A 23172-nucleotide genomic window follows, 5' to 3' on the forward strand; every position below is an offset into this window, starting at 1 on the left:
TTGTAAAGCACAGAGAGGTGTGGTAAAGCATAGGGAAGCATTGTAAAGCACAGAGAGGTCTGGTAAAGCTTAGGGAAATATTGTAAAGCACAGAGAGGTCTGGTAAAGCATAGGGAAGCATTGTAAAGCACAGAGAGGTCTGGTAAAGCATAGGGAAGCATTGCAAAGCACAGAGAGGTCTGGTAAAGCATAGGGAAGCATTGTAAAACACAGAGATCTGGCAAAAGCATAGGGAAGCATTGTAAAGCACAGAGGGGTCTTGTAAAGAAAGATAGAAAGCTTTGCCAATTGTTTAAAATTTCTGGCTGATAATTGTGGTGCTGTAGTATGTACTGCACTGGGTGGGGAACTTGGGTGGTCTACTTTTTTCTATTGCCTCTAATAGCCTTTACATGGGATATTTTTCCAAGCAATTCAAATCTGAATAGAAATGCACATACATGGCTCTTTGTCTGTATGCTTCAATTAACCAATCAATTACCCAGTCTGCCTAATTAACCACTCTATAGAGAAGGTGCTGTGCATTCCCTTTCCCCAGCTGTGCAGCAGTCTCACCCCCTTTCACACTGGCATGCTCTACTTGGGTCAGAACCTACACTCATGTCACGTGGGTCAGCTACACGATTTCACACTGCTTTTCATAAAGCAGGGTTCACCTGGGTGACAGATGCAAATACACAATGCATGTATCAATGCCCCAGAAGCAGCTTGTTTTAAGAGGATGCTTCCATCCAAGCTTCTCTGGATTGAACCGTCAGCCCAAATGTTGATTAGAGCAAATGTTTCTTCATCCTCGCTGCAACCTGCCTCGTGGTGCTCAACAACAGAAATATGGCTAAACTGAATAAACAAAAACGTTCCTCGCAGAAGTGAAACCTTCACACAGGCGTGGCTGTTTGTTATTTTGCCGGTTTAAGAACAGCTGTCATGCATTTTGTCTTGCTCAACCCGGGTCAAAGCGTATCGACCCACATGCTGAGGTGGGTCGCTGGGACCTGGGTCAACCCGGGTACGACCCAGGTACGTGGTTTCACACTAGACGGGATTGTGACCCGGGTAGCCAGTGCCAGTGTGAAAGGGGCTTTAGTCAGGGAGGTACAGCCAATGTTGGTACTTCCTACCTAAACACAGTAAAACTGCTTGAAAGAATCACTGGTAAATTAAATTTATTGCTGTGACAGAAAGATAATGATTCTTTCTCCCTCCCGACCTGTGAGGGTGCTAAGTAATGGGCTGGTTTGCACAAACAGTTACCAAGTTTTTAATCCAAATGGCAGTGCTTGTTACGTTGAAAAAAAAAAAAAAAAGATTTAATGAATCAACAGCTTACTGTGTGTGATAAAATTCATCTAAACTTAATTTCTACAGTTGAAAAAAAGAGAAACTTGAAAGAAATTGGTTCTAGAACCCTGTTATGATCACCCAGATAGGAACTGGCTATTGAATTCAAGGAGTTCAGGTATGCTCTCAGGCCAGCATTCAAAAATATCTAGTGCTGGGATATTTGAACATCCTTACATTCTGAATTAGCTTGAAAACAAAAGTATAATCTGCACTATTTTACAGTACAATAACCCTGATTGCACCTCTTCTGTACAGTAGAATGTGCTGTTTAATGTTTTTGATATAGACATTTATAAATTGTGTTGTGTGAATGAATACATTTCAAGCATTGTTTGTTCTAATATTCCAATGTAAAAATCTAAACAGAGAACTACCTCCTCGGCTTTCACTGTCGGCTGGTTTCACCTGGATGGGCCTGTTCATCTGAAAAACAAACGAGAGAGCCGCTGTGTTAGAGTCTGCTTGCAAAGGAGTAGGCCACCTGTATCAACAGCAACAACTTCAGGACTGCAGTCTGTCAGCCTGTCATAACAACAATGACTTGCACATTTTAATCTCCCAGAACACAGTATGTGTGTCTGCTGGCTTCTGTGTGGAGGGCTGCTCTTTACCCACACACACACTGCATTTACTACAACAGTCGACATTTGAAATTATTACACTACATTTAAACCACAGTAAAAAGCCCTGGAATCTAACACTAATACTAAACTTAGTAAATGACAAGTGTTTGGACTAAAAGTCTTTCTCTATGTGTTTTAGTCGAAACACTTAGTATTTATGAATTTACCACACCGAGTGCTCTGTGGTTATGGATAGTTTAACCACACTGGCTATTGCTCTCTGTTTTCTGCTGTTGATTCTGCAGTGCATAAGGCATGCACTATACTGTACAGTCTGTTCAGATGGGGTGTCCCATTCAACTCCACCAAGGGTCATAACTTGATGTGGTATCTGATTTGCACAACTCAACAAATAAATACAGCTAATTCATCTTTACTGCAACACTGACATATCTATTGATTTTTCTTGATTTATGTATTTTGTTTCTTGTCTGCTTCCACCTCTCGTTCCATGACTATTTATGTACATATATATATATATACACACACACACACACACACACTGCATGTAGATGTGTGCTAGAAGGATTATTTGCTTTAGAATAAGAAATCTTCATTGGAGTCAGTGCAAAGTCCTGATGAACACTATACACAAACATATGAGCGTGTTGTGTGTGAGTGTGTGATCGTGTGCGTGTGTGCGAGTCTGGGTGAGCACTGTATGGGTCACAACCAATAAAAGGCACGACTCAACCTTTCACCAAAGCCGTTTACCTCCTCCTCATCATCGCTTAAGCCTGGGCACACGCTGCTCAATAATTGATGAGAGTTATGAAAAAGTTAGTGCCATTAAATGTTTAATAATGCCAATTGCACTGAAGATGGAGAGTGGTGAGCGAGCGAGAGATGTGGGGATATTAGCTGAAATGCAATTAAAATAAACTCTTTCAGCCTGCCTCGTCTCCTAATCCCGATACCCCCTCCCACCCCCCACCCCCACTTCCAAGCCTTCTCAGCTGAGGTATGACCTCTCACCCCTGGCATTTTCTGTGCCTCCTGCTGCCAGCGCATTGCTTGTGTTGCGAGACGCGACCTTCCCGGATCAAGCTGAAGAAAGCACATGAGGGGGGTGCAGACAGGAGCACAGGCTTTAGGTAGAAGCTGGGAGATTTAATTAAAATGGATTTTAATTACGCTTCAGCAAAGGTCAGTGAGGGAGGGGAGCATGCGATAGAGAGAGAGAGAGAGAGAGAGAGAGAGAGAGAGAGAGAGAGAGAGAGAGAGAGAGAGAGAGAGAGAGAGAGTGTCGGAAAGTTTCTGTACAAGTTAAGTATCTCACAGTGTAACGAAATTTAGAGGCTGGCTCTCCGAGGTTGAAAAGTTATTCCAGAATATTTGAATTCCATAATATATATATATATATATATATATATATATATATATATATATATATATATATATATATATATATATATATATATATATATAGTGTGCAGGAGAAAAGACAGTTTCTACAATGCTATTCTCTGACTGCTTGATGTAACTGTTTAAACCCACAAAAAGGAATTCACGTACAGAGGCTCTGAAAATGAAGAGCCACAGTTTTAAACAAAAGAATCAATACAATGAGAAATAATAGTGGACAGCAGCCCAATGCACCATCATCCACAATGCAGTTCTTACTGTCGAAGTAACTGTGTGTGGCTCACAGTTCACTGTACCAAATGAAGACACTGATACCAAGTCCGAACCTGCGTTGCATACTCGCTTTTTCAGTATCTCTACAGAAAGACAATAAATCTAGTTGAAACCGGTATTAAAAGACAATGAGGGGTATACTGTGTGCTTTGCAAAGCCAGCCCAGTCTGTTGAAGATACATCTTCCATAGAGGCTCCCAGAAATAGGTGATATTTTGTTAAACACAAACATTGTTAAGATGCTGCAGTGTACTACATGCTGTACAGTTGCCCATGCTTGCTTCCTGACTTTGCAGTGCACATGCAGTACCTTGTCCCTGTTTACCATACTCATTTCACAATGCTATTTTAGAGTACGCAGAGTTTTCCTACACTCTGCTGTAAACTTTCATAAAGATTACTGAAGTGAACAAAACTCTTAATGGCACTACAATATCAACTACTATCTCCCCATCACAGAGAGTAGCAGCAGCGGTCACTGAAGGAATTTGGGAGGAAAAAACCTGTAATGAAAAATAGGAAGAACTTATAACACCAGTAACATACAGTATAACACCAGGAGTAGCAACACAATTTTACAAAGTGGCCTTGTAATACCAGTGTCTGGTGACCCATCCCATTGAGGTACCACATGGGAGGCCATTCTATCTACGGTTACTTCATACTCTTCTAATGTGCAGCTGACAATTGCACCTTGATGCTACAGAACTGTTCGAAAGATCGATTGAGGTTGTTAGGATTTGTCAAGACAAATAAGGTAATTTAAAAGGGTGACGGGTGGGGGGTTAAAAATAAGACAGGGACGTGCCGAACAGGCATTACTCATCCCTGATAGCCCGTCTGTTTCACAGCCCCTGGCGGACAGAGTCCCAGCAGAGACAGGCAGCTGTCTGCGCTGAGCTGAGCTGAGGAGGAGGAGCAGCTAGCCCAGCTTAATCAGATGCAGATCTGCAATAATACCCAGGAAAAGGGAAGTCTAATTCCCTGCTTGATCCAATCAAGTCCTACCTGGGCTTTGTGAAGGGTTTATTAACGAGCCGATAAGCTGTCCCAGATAAAAAGAATCTGGGCTCTCTCCACTGGGCAGGGATCAGAGGCTCTGCTTGCCACAAGATTATTGTAAAGCTATGCAAATATGCAGCCTCTCGGAGGATGATAATAAGAGGAGAGAAGCTTATTATTCTCTGCTTACCATCTCATGTACTGGCACACCAAGGCCAAGGTGAACGACAGCTTGTGGCTGGGAAATAGAAACCATTATCTGAACCAGAACAGATCCTTCATGCTTTGCAGGCTGCGCTGTATGTGTTTAGGCCTGACAACTTCAAATCTCCTTGGCTGAAAATTAATAAAAATGGGCTTTAGTAAACTGCACAAGACCTCATCAACAGAAGCTGGAAGCAATCTCTGCAACGCTACAGAGAAACGGAAGAATTAAATTGCATATCCATTATTCCTCATTGATGTCTTCTTTAAAATGAAAGCAATAATACCCTAACAATAATAATCACAATGGTCAGTAATGTTTGATAATTCCTGGGTGTGTCTCTAACTGATCAGGAGGGGTAAAAGTCCAGTGCTTTACTGACATTCAGAAAGAATTGCAAAAAAAGAGAGACATAAATCTATTGAGTCTTAGCTCAGTGTGAGCAAATTGTTATCCACAGTTGTAAATGTACAGCGTCAGGAGCGCACTAATATTGAAGTGTCAGGTTCCCCGTTGATAAGCCAGTGTCCATCACCGACCCGTGGCACTACCCGTCATCAATTAAGAGTTTTCAAAGTTAGTTACTTCTCTAATAAAGAATGGATCCCTGCACTACCCGGTGTGTCGGGAGCTGAGCTGAGTGAGTTTTCCAGTCCGCTTCTCCCCAGCTAATCAATGGCAGCCGCTGAGAGACTCTGCAGCACCTTTCCCAACAGAAAAGGTTAATGAAGGTTTCGGAAGTGGAAGTGTTGGACTCATCTGGGGAGGCACACCCCCGTCCTCCTGGATCATTAAGCACTAATTAGGCTTGGAGAGTCAATAGAGACCCCTCCCCTCCCACGCGGAAGCAGAAAAAGAGACAAGGCAAACGGCACAGCAAGAGTGAATCAGCAGTGCTGAAAAGTCTTTGTCAAAGAAAGAAAACAAGGAAAAGAAAGACATCTTCACGGTGAGGACCAGTGTGTCTATCTTTACAGAATCATTGATCAGATTTACTTTCCCGTGTTTTATTTTATTACAATCTTCAGGCAGAATGGCAAACTCAGATGTTATTCACTGTGCCAGTATGTGCCAAGCCACTGCACACGGGACAGGGCTGCATCAGAGGCATGACCACACTGTGTCATGTACACAAAGCTTTGAGATGTACAGGCATTTATTAAGAGCTGACATTACCACAAGCATGTGTGGATGAGCTGAATTTATTAAGAGCTGACATTACCACAAGCATGTGTGGATGAGCTGCATTTATTGAATAGAACCCCCACACCACCCCCTCAGGTTTGATTAGCTTTATCAATTCACTCTCTAATTGAAGTCACAAGTTCGTTTTTTCACTACTGTGTAACGTACCTTTATATGCATTCTGCTGGACTTTCAGTCAAAACTGATCCAAACATTGCTGTCTGAAGAATTATGCTTGAGCTGCAATACTGAGAGTCTGGGTATTCTTCTTCCCTCTTCCACAGAACCTGCTTTGTTCTGGACTGTGTCTCCCAGAGAGCTGTGGCTGCTGGAGTAACACTGGAGTTAAACTACAGGGATTTATTTATTTATTTATTTATTTATTTATTTATTAAGTATTTTGGCTACAGCCACCCCCCCTCCCCCCACCTAAATCAAGCACAGCCAGATCCATTAAATAATGAGATATTCCAGGGTGTGTGAAATGCACTGATGAATAGAATTCACGCATTCCTTCCCAGCTCCATGCGTTGTAATGCGGCTGACTTTTGACATTTTTCTTTGATGTATTCTTTATTTTGGATCTCAGCTGTGGAAGGGGGGTTTGGTGCCCCAGCAACAAGCGTTTCTGGGATCCCTGCAGAGATAAACACGCCTCCTAATTGAGGGCTTCATCCATCTCGCTCGCAGCAACTGCTGCTAAGCAACAACAACAACAACAACAACAACAACACCAACAACAACAAAACCCTTCATGTTTTATAGAGATACGTTATCAGTATTATCTTAGTGTTTTATTTCTGCTCTGTTTAATAGCCTATGCTGTGGGGGTTCTGTATTATTGCTTCTGTTTAGATCATTATTGCCATGTTTAGTAACTGATTCAGCAAAAACAACTCTTCTGAAAAGACTCCTCAAGGTGTGTGGAAGTTAGATCGGAAGCATATCGGTGTTGCACAGGCTTCGCCAATGGGCATCGGTGCCCAGAGCGAAACTATCCCCACCTACAGTGTGCAAAAACCCCCCCAAAACACTCTCACAAACCATTCGCAGCAAAGGCCACTAGATGGCAGCATGGAGCAAAGTAAAAAAACAGAACCTCTTTTACTGTGCTGGACTACTTGGAGGCCAGGAGCAGAGAGACTCCCTTCTCCCCTCTCGCTGGCTGTGTTACAACATATTAAACTACGGTAAATGCAAAGTATAATCATGGTAAAAGCTTGAAAAAACTGCAAAATGGCTGTGCAAATTTATAGTGAAAAAAAAATTAGGACTCTTGTTTAATAATTGTCAGTGAATCTAAATACTATATGAATCCTGCTGCTGTTTTCCTGAAGTTAGACCCCTGTTGTTAACATCACAGAATACAGTAGGAACACAGAGGGAAGAGGTTAGTGTTGGAGCAGGTTTTAGTTTCTGCCAGCCTCACACAAAACTTCCCCGCACCGTTACAAATAAATCATGGAATTGCAACTGCACAGGTGCTCTGCGTTTCAAGTCATCCCACTCATTACTGTAAGGCAGGCTGTGCCAATGGAGCACTGTCAGAACCTCTTAATCAGTCACTCCTCCAGTGCTTAAACCACACTGCTGCTCAGATTGTCTGAGAAAGGTCTCATTCATTACTCCAGCGCAGTGTCAGCCTCATATCCTTGTCTGGGTTTTACATCAATCCCCTCTGTCATAATGTTAATGATTCAAGAAGCTCCGGGAAATTCACTGGGAGCTTCAACTAAAAACAACTTCTGCTGATTATGCTTTAAAAGAAAAAAAAAGTGGGAATGTTTTCATTTGAAATAGTCTTGTAAAAAAGCAGAGCTCCATTTTTCATTGCACCTCGGGGGTGGAATGTAATAAAGTGCCATAATTAGATGGTTTTAATGCAGTTGCAGCTGGCATGCCTCCAGAGTTCTTGATGTTTTAAAATGATCGGGTCCCAGCTGAAGGAGATGCACCTGAGTTAACAGGGGTTTCGGTGTCTTATTGATTTGAAGGGGAGCGGGGCTAGCTGTCCGCTTCATTCTGCCACTATAGAAGATGCACAGTATCTTCTACAGTGGCGTGGACACCAGTCCTCTGTGTACCTCTCGTGCCGCTATAGAAGATGCACAGTATCTTCTACAGAGGCGTGGATACCAGTCCTCTGTGTACCTCTTGTATGGCACCCATTGTTATGCCCAATTGCAATACAAGGAGCTTTCAGGCTGATACAATAGACTCACCTGTAATCATATCAGCCAATCATATCAGTGCATACTGAACAGTAAACAACACAGACAGGGTACAGAGATGGAAGTGGCAGCACTGGAAACCTCTGATCTCAGTGGCCTACTCTTAAAATGAAAACAAATTCAGGGAGCGTTTATCACAGGGAGGAGCGGAGCTTTACAATTGTTGATGGATGTTTCGAGGGCCATAATCTCTGATGACTCTGCTGACTGGTTACCCAACAATGGTTGAGTAGATACTAACTGACAGAAATAGAGTCATTATTATATTATTATATTACAGAGTCTCAGAGGATCCTGGACCGTCTCAGTGAAGCTCAGCAACTGCAGCTCGAGTTCTGCTCCTCTCCTGCCGCAGTCAGCGATGTGTCATCTCCCTGCTCCCAGGCCTGAATTCTCACAAGTATATTTCATCAGCACACAGCGTCCATTGGAGGTGGCACTGAATATACTGGGATCAGCTCTTTCAGTCAGTAAGTTATGGAGGAGCGATAGGGAATGGGAGGCTGTCATATATCTTTGATGTGTTTCTCGCAGTCGTCTTGCCTGCTGTCATACATATTAATGGAGTCTCTCCCTTTCTCTGCCTGTCTCAACCCTTATCTTCCCCCCATCTCTCTCTCACACACACACACACACACTCATAGACTAACTCCTTCATTCACTCTTTTTATGTTCCTCATGTTACTTTTTCTTCTGCTTAATTTTTTATCATTTTTACTTTCATAAAGTTCTGTCGTCCCCTTGCCTTTTTATGACAAAATCATCTTATTGGAATTTTTTAACTTTAGAATGCTTGAGTAGAGGGCTATTCTGTCTGCTGTAGACATACAGTATATATACCAGGCTAGATCTTTATAGAGTCTTTATAGAAGACTAGCGCCATCTAGTCCACAGCTGTGTATCTTCAGCCATGCAAACAGAAACTTGATCCAGTACCCGTTCACTAGATAGTGCTGGCTTCTACTTCCTTAACGATACTTTGGCTGAGTTACACATGACTATGGCAGGCGAATAGATAAGAATCCTGAACTCACAGTAACTCTCACAGCTACTGTATGTTTGGCCGACATATTTCTGAGAACAGTTAAACAATCAGGCAAACAATTAAACTCTAAATTAGCAACACAGCATTAGTAAGCTTGCTACTATTAGTACAAAACAAAAAAGTGCCACATAAAACAAAGCGTGACATTTATATAGAATGCTGCTACAAAATAGTATAATAAAAAGCATACACGTGGCTTAATGCAAATCATTTAGAAGTGGAGGACTCTCAGTGAGAACTATTTGCTCTTTCAACTTTATTCACAGTACAGACAATACATATTGATTAGTATTCTGCTACTATCATGTTTTATGCACTTTCCACTGTATTCGGTGTACTATGTATTATGCTACTATCATGTATTATGCATTTCTGTATTTGAAGTATTATGGATTTTCTTGTATTTATTGCATCTTGTAAAGAGCTTTGTGATGGTGTTCCACTATGGAAGGCGCTATATAAAATAAAGATTGATTGATTGATTGATTGTAATAATACATACAGACCTACCAGCTACCACCTCATCAATGACCACTGCTCTAAAGCATCAACGATAGAAACCTCCCTTCACTTGGTTATTAGCTTTTCATCCCTTTCTGGACATTTGCCAAACTATCTTTACCCCTGTGAGCAACATACTTTAAAACTCCAGCCTGCTTTGAGAGGGGTAGATGCCACAGCAGTGCTGGGCCTGGAGTCTTGGCAAAGCCAAGAAGGGACAGAGGTGGGTGGGAGTGGGGAGAAGGAGCTATCCTCTTAGAAAAGGTTCCTGCAGTAAAAGCAGAGCAAAGTGTAATAAAGCACAGTGAAAGCATTGTAAAGAATGAGGAAGCATTGTAAAGAATAGCAAGGTATGGTAAAGCATGTTGATAAACATGGCAAATCCCTATTGTATATTTTGTATAAACTTCTTAAAATCCATTCCTATATATTTTATTTGTACTTGTGCATTTTATATTTATTACAAAACATTTTGTGGGTTAAACTAAAATAAAATGAATACATGCATTAGAAAAAGACACACACACACACACACACACACACACACACACACACACACACACACACACACACACACACACACACACACACACCCACACACACACAGAGAATGGCTTCATTCCTAGCGCTGCCACCTGTAAACTCATTTTGGGAGAGAGATATGCATCTGATATCAAACATAAGCACACGGTTATGAGAACAGAAATTGAAATGCCGAATCACTACGGATTTTAGAGTCTGGTGAACGATCGCTGTTGAAGAAAAATAAAATACAAAAATAACTAAATAAAATAAATCTCATACTCTAACCTGAAACTGTTTGATCTCTTAGGATTTAAATATTTGAAACATCTGTGATTTGTTTAGCTGTGCGGCGCTCTTGAGATATCAGGGCCTGCTGGATACAGACTCACCCTCCCCACTAAACAGTCAGGTCGAGACAGGTCTGTGCCATCCCTCCCTCTGCAGTATTGAGTGCTGTTCAGCTTCACAGCATTGAACAGTCTCTCCAAAACACTCTTTTGTCCCAGTCAACATTGCTATAGTCTATATTCCCTTTGTTTTTTGTATGCAGTTATATTTCTCAGAAAGTAAAAAAAAAAAATAACAAAGATATTTTGCTTTAAAATTCTAAATCTATTTAAAGTTGCATAGCCCCACAATCCTGTTCAAATTTAAACTAAAATATAATTTTATAGTGCCTATTTCTATCGACTTCTCTGCACTTAACTTCATAATAAATAGGGTTTGTGTGTGTGTGTGTGTGTGTTGTTTTAACAACATTTTATAGGATTATTTTTAGTTGTTTGAAGTTCTCTAAATAAGTAATAATAATTTCCTAAACCCTGAGGGCACGACATCTTTAAAAATAATAAATGACCTAAATTGTGAGCAGTAGGGCTTTTGTCAGCTGGACGTTACTGCAGGTTTAATGCACTGCTGTTTCAGAAAGCACCACGAGGCCCAGGGGCCCTCTGATATTTAGCTCTGATTGTTTCAGTGTAATCTCTGGCTGGGCTCGATACCAGGATCTTCTCAGCTGACATTTCACTGGGCTCCACACAGGCGACCTGAGCCAGGCATCATGAGTAACCACTTGCCTGTCAATCAGCAGCACCAGGGAGACAGGAGACGCTGGGCTTTCCATCAGCTAGCGTGTGCTGTTTTAATTACATGCAAGAGTCACGTAACGGCTAAATCATGCTGCACCCAGGGACAGGCAGAGGTATGCATAATGCATTAACATGTTACTCACTGCTCTGCAATCTGCAGGCACTCAGGAAACCTGGGGGGGGGGGGGGGGTATTTTGTAGCTGTTTACTGGACAGGTTTATTTAAAAATATTCTACATGGATTTGTCCAAGGCATCTTGAATCTTCAGGTCAATACCGTTGCTCTTTCCGCTATATTTGCATTGCTGGTGTATTAAGTGGTGCGTGTATATATATATATATATATATCAATAAATCACGCAGGCTTGGGGAAACCAAGCTGGATTAATAAAAGGAAAGGTATTAATATCTTTCACACTATTATTGAAATTGACCCCATTACATTTCAATGGCAATCAACAATCTAGATAATAGGGAACTGTAATAGGGAGTCAGTAATGCAAATGCAATTATGTATGAACTGGCACTTAATTGGTGTAACAACCTTTTGGAAATATCTATCTACTCCTGACACTGCATATATAACCTTAGCACTGTCCGTCTGAGGATCCAAATGTCTGAATATCAAACACACACATACCCTTAGCACTGTCCGTCTGAGGAGCCAAATGTCTGAATATCAAACACACACATACCCTTAGCACTGTCCGTCTGAGGAGCCAAATGTCTGAATATCAAACACACACATACCCTTAGCACTGTCCGTCTGAGGAGCCAAATGTCTGAATATCAAACACACACATACCCTTAGCACTGTCCGTCTGAGGAGCCAAATGTCTGAATATCAAACACACACATACCCTTAGCACTGTCCGTCTGAGGAGCCAAATGTCTGAATATCAAACACACACATACCCTTAGCACTGTCCGTCTGAGGAGCCAAATGTCTGAATATCAAACACACACATACCCTTAGCACTGTCCGTCTGAGGATCCAAATGTCTGAATATCAAACACACACATACCCTTAGCACTGTCCGTCTGAGGATAAATGTCTGAATATCAAACACACACATACCCTTAGCACTGTCCGTCTGAGGAGCCAAATGTCTGAATATCAAACACACACATACCCTTAGCACTGTCCGTCTGAGGAGCCAAATGTCTGAATATCAAACACACACATACCCTTAGCACTGTCCGTCTGAGGATGTCCAAATGTCTGAATATCAAACACACACATACCCTTAGCACTGTCCGTCTGAGGAGCCAAATGTCTGAATATCAAACACACACATACCCTTAGCACTGTCCGTCTGAGGAGCCAAATGTCTGAATATCAAACACACACATACCCTTAGCACTGTCCGTCTGAGGATCCAAATGTCTGAATATCAAACAAACAATATTTGGCAAAATTATATAATATAATTAGGGCTGCATTTTTAAGTTTTCAGTTTTTTTTTAATTTAGGGGGCGAGGGGGGTTATCGTTTTTTATTAATATTTGGCAAAATTGTTTATTTTTGGTCATTAAAAATAAACACACAAACACATCAATGTACAGTTTGACTTTCTATAATAACTTTTTCCGTTCATCACTGGATAAAACCGTTACGCCAAAAAAAACAACTGGTGACGCCATGTTGCTAGTTTGTTTGGGTGGGTTGGTGGTCGCTAAGCCCGTTGCTAAGCAAATTCTGTGTATTACGTAGCGCACAAAGTTGATGCTTGGTCAGTTGCAATGTCTCTGCACACTGTCCACCTTCTGCAAGACGTATGCCGAAAGACAGTAGTGGATGATTGACATTATTTAAAATATGTTACCAAACCACTTTTATTGGTTACACATTTCCAGCACCATACTGTACCATAGTTTGCCATGTTTTTTTTAACATGTGTTACCACACCCCTCTGTGCTGACCAATTCTTTATCACACGTTGCTATGCTTTTGCTCTAGTACACCGTATAAGAGACGATTTGGCTGTTTTTGTCTACCACTATCCTATCCTCTCCTTATCTGGCTGACCCAGGATTCAGATCTTCCATTGCAGCTCATATCTGCTCTTGTAAGAGGTGGCAGAGCAGGCAGGGTAGTGGTTTGTTAACCTCTTGGAATCGACAGGGCTTTTGGCTGGCAGTTTGGCAGACTTCCGGGCTTCTGGCTGGCAGGCTAACAGGTTGGCAGGCTGGCAGACTACCAGGCTTCATTTATTTTCCTCGTGCTGAAAAAAAATCAATCAACCAGCAGGAAAATAAGATAGGATCCTGATGGCACGCTCCTGTAAATGGACTGCATTTCTAGTCCCCGGTGCTTTCAGGACAATTGCATGTTGCTGGAATGTGTGAAAATTGTCTATTTGCTCCCATTGACAAATGAGCGACAGCAACATTATTTAAAGGGTTCTGGACCACTCTGATGACTGACAAGCAGAAGCAGTCTGACCGGCTTCTGTTCCAGTGCAGGATTGACTGAGAAGCATTCCGCTCACAAGACTGTGTTTGGCATGGCTCCAGTCTCACACAGGTCTCAGGTTATGAAGCCGGCCGCACCCTGTGTAGTCAAGTACACAAACTTCATCAGTATTCAAACATTTATTTTCTAATGTCTTCAGTGTATTATTTCTGTCTACCAAATCCAAATAAGCAACTACCACAATCATGAAAAAATAAAACACCATGACCTTTGAATAAGCAGCTCTCTAAATATACACGTGTGGCAGAGTGGGTGCAGTGCGCAGGTGCGTGGTGATGTCACGGACCAGGAAGCAGGACAAAACAAAAGGTACGGGGATGAAACTGAGGCGCATCGGCACTCAACGTTTTATTAATGAAACAAAATACACAAAATAAAATGGTGCAAAGGCCAAAACAAAATAGAAACACAGGGAGTAAAAGTATAAGCAAGTATCTACTTCAATATCAGCTGTCATCTCTTATTCACAGACTCACGTCGTCTCTCCTCCGACACCCTCTTCTCATGAGGGGGTCTTTTATATCTCTGGCAGGAGCCTTAACCACCAATTCATAAATGACCTCATTAAGGCTCCTTCCACATTCCCACAGGTTTTATTAGGATGGGGAATTTATCCCCATCCTCGCTAACCACATTTTCCAAGACCGGCTTTTTGCCGGTCTCAAACAACGACGGGCGGTTTCGTCCGCCTGCATACAAATACATTAATAATATTACTAATAATAATAATACAAATAATACGTAAATATGCACAGAAGGAGGGCACCCTGCCACTACACTATACTAATGAAAGTATAGCAAGGGTAGAACAGATATTGTAGAAAGATATACACCATACACCCTCTGCTTCACTCAATACCTTCACACTAAACAAACAAAGTCAGTGCAAATTTTATCAGCTCTTTAATTCTACATGTTAGTCCCAGTTAGAAATGTAATTGTTATATTTAACAACCATTAGAAAATGATTGAGTGCGAACAGCCAATCAGCTTCCAGATCTAGCAGGCTTCTATTTTGAGTAGATGCCCCCTGGAACTTTGAAGTGCTTAAGTGTGAATTAAATTTTAAATCACTCCGTGCATAAATACCGGCTTTTTCCCTTAACATTCTAATCTACAGCTAATCTGATAACATAAAAAGCTACTTAAGGATACTTTCTGATGCGAGTCAAGAGACAAGGGAAATCATGTCTGTGACAGGACACCGTAAGGAAGGCTCAATTCACAGCTACTGACAGCAAATAAACAAGAAAGATACGACTGGTCCACAATTCTGTCATCAACCAATCCACTCCCTGCCAGCTTGAATGACGCCCCTGTCTTCAACAATAAGTCATTTTTCTATTCTAATTATGTTAGGGGCTACTTTCCTCAGCAGAAGGTTACCCGGCGAAATATCAAAAGTTCAGGGTAAATATAGTTTTTAAAGTTTTTTTTAAAGAGAAAATAAAGAAATAAATCGTTTTCTAATAGTGATATAGCCCTCTATATGTGGGCTCTACCGTGTGGTAGATGACCTTGACTTTCGTTAGCGCCCTCGCCTACAGCTCGGAACGCATAACTGCAGTCACGGTCATCTAGTACCACACAGCAGAGCCCGCATCAACGGGCTCTATCACTTAAGTATTACTCTATTGGTATTTTTGTATTTGTGCAAAACTTAAACAGAAGTGAATCCCCATCTGCCTTTCCATGTTCTTAATATCATGTTTATACCGGCACTGCGCTGCATCTCAATACACATTTAGCGCTTCTTAAAAACCTGCCAATTTGTGGTTTCCTGAATAAAGCATTTGGAACCCACTCATCTTATGCTGACAATCCTCACACAAGCAGTGCAAATTACTGTTTGTATTTGTATTATTATAATTAGGATCAGTTTCTCATCAAGATTTTACACCACCCTGAACTGGGTGTTAAAAATGGACCTTTCTGCTAATCCTGTTGGATTGAAAACTAGGCTTCAGACGAGGTGCGCTGAGATAATGAGACCAGTAGGAGAAAAGGGGCCAGTGGATCAAACGATTACCGAAAAGGGCTTTTGAAAATACATGTAGCTCGAAACCATTGAAAAGCTGCCCTGTGTGTCCTACGTCATTTCAAACTAATGAGCACAGGTGCACTTGTTTTACATGAAAAACAAACATGGTCATTTTTTTTCTTATCATTTTTTCTCTCAGTCTTCTTACTGAGTATCTCCCAGTCTTCATTCTGTCGGCTCCTTCACACATGCTTTCTTGCATTAGCGCATACACAAGGAGGATTTTCCAATGCTGTTCAGCGCTTTATTGTAACTTGCTGCCTTAGTATCGAGTCTGGTCTCCGGCGTTGGTTACCTTACAGCCTGACACGTCTCCTCTCCCACACGCAGTCGCTGTGTTTGGTGTATCAGCGGGAGCACTGCTCAGGAAATTCTCTCTGTAATTGAATTCTGCTGCAATGTCAATTTATATATTTATTTATTTTTATAATTGGATTGTCTGATGAAAGAGTAGGCTTGAATGCCGCCTTATTAAACACCCTACTAATGAATGAAAGTGTCTCTGCTGAACTGCTGCCACACTGCAGGGAGAGAATAGCTGGATTTAATATAAGATACCGCGTGGATAGGATGAAAGTAACACCTTAGTTTAAGCCCTGGCTCTCAATAAGCTCAATAGACTGAATTTGGCTGAAAATGTCCTGGCTAGCGGCCTGAGACTGTGTGTGCATATCTGTGTGGTTGTGTGTGTGTGTGGTTGTGTGTGTGTGTTTCTATATCTTTGTGCTTGCAAAGAACGGACAGAGTGTGCATGTAAATAACAGACAGGGTGTTTCTGGGTGTGCTCTACTTATTTGATATTCCTTTTGGTTGGTATGATTAAGTGTGTGTGTGTGTGTGTGTGTGTGTATGTGTGTGTCTGTTTGAGCATGCAGTGCGCATGTTTGTGTTTGTGTGTGATGAGGTGTTAATCTGACATTGATCCCATCAACGCTGACAATGTGGATGTAAATCGGTGTTGTTGGGTGGAAATTGGAGTTAATCCTCTGTCAATGCTATTTACCGGAGAACGCTGCCAGAAAGCAACAGTACAGCCTGTTTTTCCTGACAAAACAGGAGTCTCCTGCTGACAGGGCTGAGCGATCACAAGGGATTATCTGGGAATGACTTGGGGATTTAAACAGTCCCCAAAACAGGTGCAAGCAATCCATTATCTTAAAATTGAGATTTTGAATCTGCCAGCAAACTGCACTCACAGAGAGGGTTTTGAGGACATTAACTTTAATTGGTGTTTCTTAGAAGTGGGTTTGAGTTGCTCAGTGGTTATGGTGCTGGGCTGCTGAGCAGAAGGCAGTAGGTTTGAATATCTCAGTGGTTAAAGTTCTGGGCTGTAGTGTGTAGCATCATAGGAATCACGTAGAAATGTACTGTCTCTGCAGGGACATGTAGGGAAAGGAACCCTGTCAAGAGGGCACTTTCAACTGCCATATAGTGTGAGAAGAGAGAGAGAAGGAGAGAGAGAGAAAGAGAGAGAGAGAGAGAGAGAGAGAGAGAGAGAGAGAGGGAGAGAGGGAGAGTTTTAAAATCCCTTTATTATATCCAAAACAATAACAAAAAAATACATCTAGCCACAAAACAACAATTTCAAAACCATAGCAACACTATCACGGTCCATTTAGATCACTTTTAAAGTTTTTTTTTTTTGGCTTTATAGGAACACAATGAGCTCCCTGTCCTCTTTCACATCACACACCCAATCTCCAACGCACCAACGCTCTTTAAAACAGTCTAAGTCCTGCACCATCTGATAATAATGAAAATCAATCTTAATCCTGGACACCATCAGGATTCTAAAAACACTTACAGCATTACTAAAACCAGTGGCTAAAATCTTGCTCTTTTGTGATTTTAAAATGGTCAATTTTGCCTGACCCAGTACAAAACAGGGCCACAACCAAATGCCTTCAGTGTATGAAACAAATACTCATGGTCAAGTCTGTCAAAAGCTTTTTCCTGGCCAATTGAAATTAAACCAACGTCAATATTAAAAAGTTTGGACACATTAAAAAGGTCTCTTATTAAAAACAGATTATCAAAAATGGATCGGTCTGGTACACAATAGGATTGATCCTTATGCACCACTGATCCTCTTTGTGTCCACAGCAGATTTGCAAGCGCCTTGGAAAAGATGTCGTAGTCTGAGCACAACAATGAGACGGGGCGCCAGTTCTTAAGGTTACAGAGGCCTCCTTTCTTAGGTAGCAGCATAATTACTGAAGGACCTTACAAAAATCCTGTCCGATACAGTCCCAGAATCGTTTATAAAATTCAGCTTGCAGCCCGTCAGTTCCGGGCGCTTTCTGATTGGAGAGCTGCATGAAGGCGACAGTGAGATCCTGGAAGGTCAGCAGAGTGTCCAACCTGTGCCACTCTTCCTACTTAGACTGGTGAGCCCCTGATGCAGTCGCTCCATCTCTCCCACGTCACAGTTTTCAGCCTTAAAGAGACCACCGTAGAAATCCACTGCCGCATGCCTGAGTTCCACAGGGCTGGAGACCTCTCTCCCGTAGGGCAGCCTCAGACAGCTCATCTGCTTGTGCTCTGCTGTCTTCCTCTCCAGGTTGAAGAAGAAGGCTGTAGGAGCGTCCATGTCTTTAAGCTCAATGAAACGGGCTCTGAGCAGGGAGCCCTTCAACTTCTCCTCCAGCAGGCTGCCCAGGTGCTGCCGTCTCTCCTGCAGGTCCCGGTATGCCTCCTCACTGCGCTGAACATCCAACTGCCTCTCAAACTCCACAATCCCACTCTCTAACTCACTGACCACTGCATCTACTGACCTGGTGACACTCTGGGTGTATTGCTGACAAAAAACTTTAATTTAGACCTTTCTGATATCCAACCACTGCCTCAAACTGGCATACTTATTTTTCTCTTTTCTCCATTTCTCTCAAAATAATTTAAAATAATTGGTGAATTGTTTGTCTAACAGTAGTTTTGTGTTAAAATGCCAGTATGACTTTGAATGTGTTTTGGTGGATAAAGATATAGTAGTAGATACAAAGTGATGATCAGAAATAGAGTTGGGTGAGATACTAATGAATTTATTTGTGTGATGTTTTCGTGTGTAAAATCAGTCCAAATGTGCCCCTGACAGCTGATTCAGATTGACTTTAATCCATGTGTATTGTTTGCTTGTGAGATGAAAATTCCTCCAGATGTCAACCAGGTCAAAAGTGTTTAATACAGTAGCCAGCTCTCTAACAGATTGGTGTTTGGGCTCCCCCTGGTTTCTATCATTGATAAAATCCATAGTGCCGTTAAAATCTCCTCCCAGTATGACGACATTACCAGTGTCACATTGTCCCAACACCTGACCCAACTTTTTAAAAAATAAAACTCGCTCCCCACCAACATTAGGAGCATAAATATTAATAAAACAAATTAAAAAACCAGCATATTTTATTTCTACTTTTAAGAGTCTTCCTTGAACAATTTCATTTATTGCTAAAATGTCTACCTTAAAACCTGGAGAAAATAAAACAGCCACCCTTGCACCCCCCCACTGAGACTGCCAGTGAGACTGGCTAGTGTGGTCTGAATGCGTCTCCTGCAATAATATCACATTCACTTGTTTACTATTTAAAAAATCAAATAGCTGTGCTCTCTTATTAAAAGAGCCTAAAATAATTTTTTCCATTGGTAAAAATAGATTACCCAACAATAAAATGAACAAATACATAAACATATAAATATTCCAGGTAAAATTTGCCATTAAAATCTCAACATTTTCCTCACTAAACTCATATGCTTTTTCAGTCTGAATCTTTTTTTTTTGGTCAAATTCAGCTAAAGTTGCTTTCCTGAGCACAACAATTGCAGAGTATAGAAAACGTTTCTGGTCTGGGAAAATGTTTTTACCTCTAATAGCTCTTACCCCACTATCAAGAAAAGTGCTGATTTCTTTAATAGTATATAATTTGCCCTTAACGGTTTGGCTGGCCGAAATGTCAGAGCGCTGCAAGGTATCGGAGATTTCCATCATCCTCTTCTCCCTCCTCATACAGCGGCATCTCCTCCTCGTCCGCCGATTCCTCTGCCTCTGCCTCCGCTGGCTCCTCTGCCACCGCCCACCCCCCGGGCCGAGAGGAGCCACCCGGGACAGGATCCCCATCAGAGCCGGCTTGAACTCCGGCACCGCGGACTCCCCGGGCCGAGAGGAGCCACCCGGGACAGGATCCCCATCAGAGCCGGCTTGAACTCCGGCACCGCGGACTCCCCGGGCCGAGAGGAGCCACCCGGGACAGGATCCCCATCAGAGCCGGCTTGAACTCCGGCACCGCGGACTCCCCGGGCCGAGAGGAGCCACCCGAGACAGGATCCCCATCAGAGGCGGCTTGAACTCCGGCACCGCGGACTCCCTGGGCCGAGAGGAGCCACCCGGGACAGGATCCCCATCAGAGCCGGCTTGAACTCCGGCACCGCAGACTCCCCGGGCCGAGAGGAGCCACCCGGGACAGGATCCCCATCAGAGCCGGCTTGAACTCCAGCAAGCAGCAGAGGATGCCTTCCTCTCTATCAACCGCCGTTTCTTCCCCACCACCTTGAACTCACTCTCCTGGTCAGCATCAGCCAATGTTGTAGCAGCCTCTGGTTCGGCTGCAGACTCGCTGCTGGCAGGCTGTTGCTGGGCTGAGTCTCCTGGTTCTGGTCGCTCTGTCTCTTCCACATGTGCTCTCTGAACCACTTTGGCCCCCTCCCCGGTAGCATTACTATTACCACTCGAATCTGCTTCTGGGCATGAGTGTCTGAGATGCCCCTGTTTCCCACAACGAAAACATTTCATTACATCTGTGCTTGCAAACACTAGTCCCTACCTTCAATACTAAAATGCCATGCAACATTTAAAACAAAATCAGGGTCGTTCAGAAGCAGAAAAACTGCATTCTGAAAGACATTACTTGTTTAATTTCTGGTGCCTTGCACCCGAGTGGGATTTGTTTAAAAGGCGACATTATTTTGCTGTATCGAGAGAGCTCTATAAACGAGGGGATATTTGATAGAATAACTTTAGTCAAAGGTGTAGATAGGGGCATGACGGAAATAAATGAACCATTTATAACAAACCTTTCTTCCATAATTTTACTGACCAGAATTTCTTGACTCAGGAAAACAACTATTGCTTGGTTCATTCGTGAGACAGATTTAATATTTCCAAACCCAACTGACTTTCCCACCGCCAACAACACATCCTCCACGGAGACATCAGGGTCAGGTACACACCCGAACCCGTGTCTCCGAGTCAGCCCCCCCGTACCATGAGTGGGAGCCCATCCCCGGGGGTACACGCTGACCAAAAAGTTTGCAGATATTAAAACAAACTTCTATAGAAAATAAATGTATTTATATATTTATTTAAACTAATTTAAAGTTACTAATACAGCTCGCCGCTCGCACAGTTCACTGCACCTTGCTCTCTGCTCAAAGACCCCTCCCACAATCCCACAATCCAGAGAGAGAGAGAGATATGAAGGATTTAAAAGAAAATGTACAGTAGAAAAGCGAGTGTGAAAGGAAATGAGGGGAGAAAGAAAGGAAAAGGTAAAGATGTAGAAAAAGAACAGATGGGGTCAGAAATGAAAATAATAAGGAATCAAAGAGAAAATGCTGATGCAACTAGAAGCTGATGGAGAGACAAGGAGAAGAGCATAGAGCAGTATTGAAGAGAGGGAAGAAGGTGCAGGGGAGGGGGGTGGATCTGTTAATGGGCTCTGATAAAGCACATTAGACCTATAAATACATCATTAAAAAGAAGAAACTCTTGGTGAAACATATAAGCTGTGTTGTCTTTCCTCACGAGGAAAAAAAAGATGAGTGTGTGTGAGTGTGTGTTCGTATGAGTATGTGTGTGTGTGAGCGTGTGAGTTTGTGTATGTGTGAGTGTGTGTGTAAGTGTGTGAGCGTGTGTGTGAGTGTATCATAGTGATCTCATCTCCTCTGCGGAGGTCCTGTCCTCATTTATGGGATTTGGAGCATAATTCAATTAGCCAAAGTAGAGGATTTTGAAAAGACGAAGTTGCTTCTTTATGACTGAGAAGGCTAACCTTGTTTATGTTGGAGTTTAGTTTCGTTACGAGTAGTTTTATTGATTGGGCGGATGATAAGGTTTTCTAGAAACCCCTTAAAGTATTAGTGAGTGTGTCTGTGTATAACATTTGATAGTGCACATGCAATGGCATTCTACGTTAGCTCGAATGTGCATGCATAGGCAGTTTGTGCAAACACTTGTGCAAATAACAATGTCAGAAGTTACCAAGTCTCTCAGATTGGCAGGGTTAAGAATGACTGCAAAGTATACATATTTATACAGAGCTGTCAGGGATCTGACAGTAAAGGAGATGTACTGTATAAAGGACACAACTAACCCTGCCAGCTCTTCATTGGAGAAATGGAACGAAAACCACAAGCAGAAAGACACAGACAATTACACATGAAAATCAGCCTTAAGAGGCAACTTCCTCATGTATTGCCAAAGCCCTGCGAATACACGGAACCTCAAGGGCACACAGCTTTTCTTTGCTCATTGTTACAGCACAAGGAGGGCACAGGCTACTGTATCGTCACGCTTTGCATGTGGACTTTCTTTCCATAAAATCGATGGCCTGCTCTATTAACAAAACAAGGGGAGTTTCACTTGTTCCATGTGCAAACTGCAGAAAACAAGGTTCTGTTTTGGAGACACAGGTATTTGACGGTTGAGCGGGAGGAACACACAAATAAATAATGCGCCCCTCCGGGGTTTATATCTTTATTTTTATTTTACCTACACAGAATCATCTTCAGAAGATCTCCATTTATAAATAGCCCTTCACACCACTGTAAAACTCTTTTCCAATCAATGCATTTCCTCAAATACTAGGTTACCTCATTCCAGCAAGGATCTCCACAAAAAAAGCTATCCAAATATAAATGTACAACGTATCCACTTGAAACCAAACCTGAAAGGCGAGCTTGCCTTTACTTGTTATAACTATCTGCTATAACAGGGAATGTACAAAGCTGACCTTTCCACTCCTGGCCCCAATCATGTTCTAAATGGTTTAATTAAAACATGTAATCCTCCATCCTGATCCTGAAGTAGCTAATTATATCATTGTACCTGTTAAACCTGGAGTGGAATGGCCCATCAGGCCTGTGATTGGACAGCTCTGTAACCTTGACGTTCCTCTCTTGAATTGAGGCACTGCTCGAGTATGGACGGGAGAAGCAACCTGCCCCAGAGGTGACCAGGGAAGCAGAATTTCAGGAGCATGAATGTGATTTAAATGAGAATT

At 42.2% G+C, this 23172-nt stretch overlaps 1 protein-coding gene across 17 annotated transcripts in view; it reads right to left on the bottom strand.

The window, feature by feature from the left end:
• LOC121306465 (CUGBP Elav-like family member 4) overlaps positions 1–23172 on the bottom strand; it is a 257123-nt gene that overhangs the window by 108412 nt on the left and 125539 nt on the right. For 16 of the 17 annotated variants that reach the window (XM_041239102.1, XM_041238388.1, XM_041238701.1 and 13 more), the window contains exon 3: positions 1719–1767. In XM_041239102.1, the coding sequence (XP_041095036.1) occupies positions 1719–1767 (49 nt within the window). Of the gene's footprint in view, positions 1–1718; positions 1768–6165; positions 6282–23172 lie in introns of those variants that run through there. The other variant, XM_041239024.1, reaches the window with a different exon arrangement.

The sequence above is a fragment of the Polyodon spathula genome, chromosome 1, assembly GCF_017654505.1.
Source record: "Polyodon spathula isolate WHYD16114869_AA chromosome 1, ASM1765450v1, whole genome shotgun sequence".
Lineage (NCBI taxonomy): Eukaryota > Metazoa > Chordata > Actinopteri > Acipenseriformes > Polyodontidae > Polyodon > Polyodon spathula.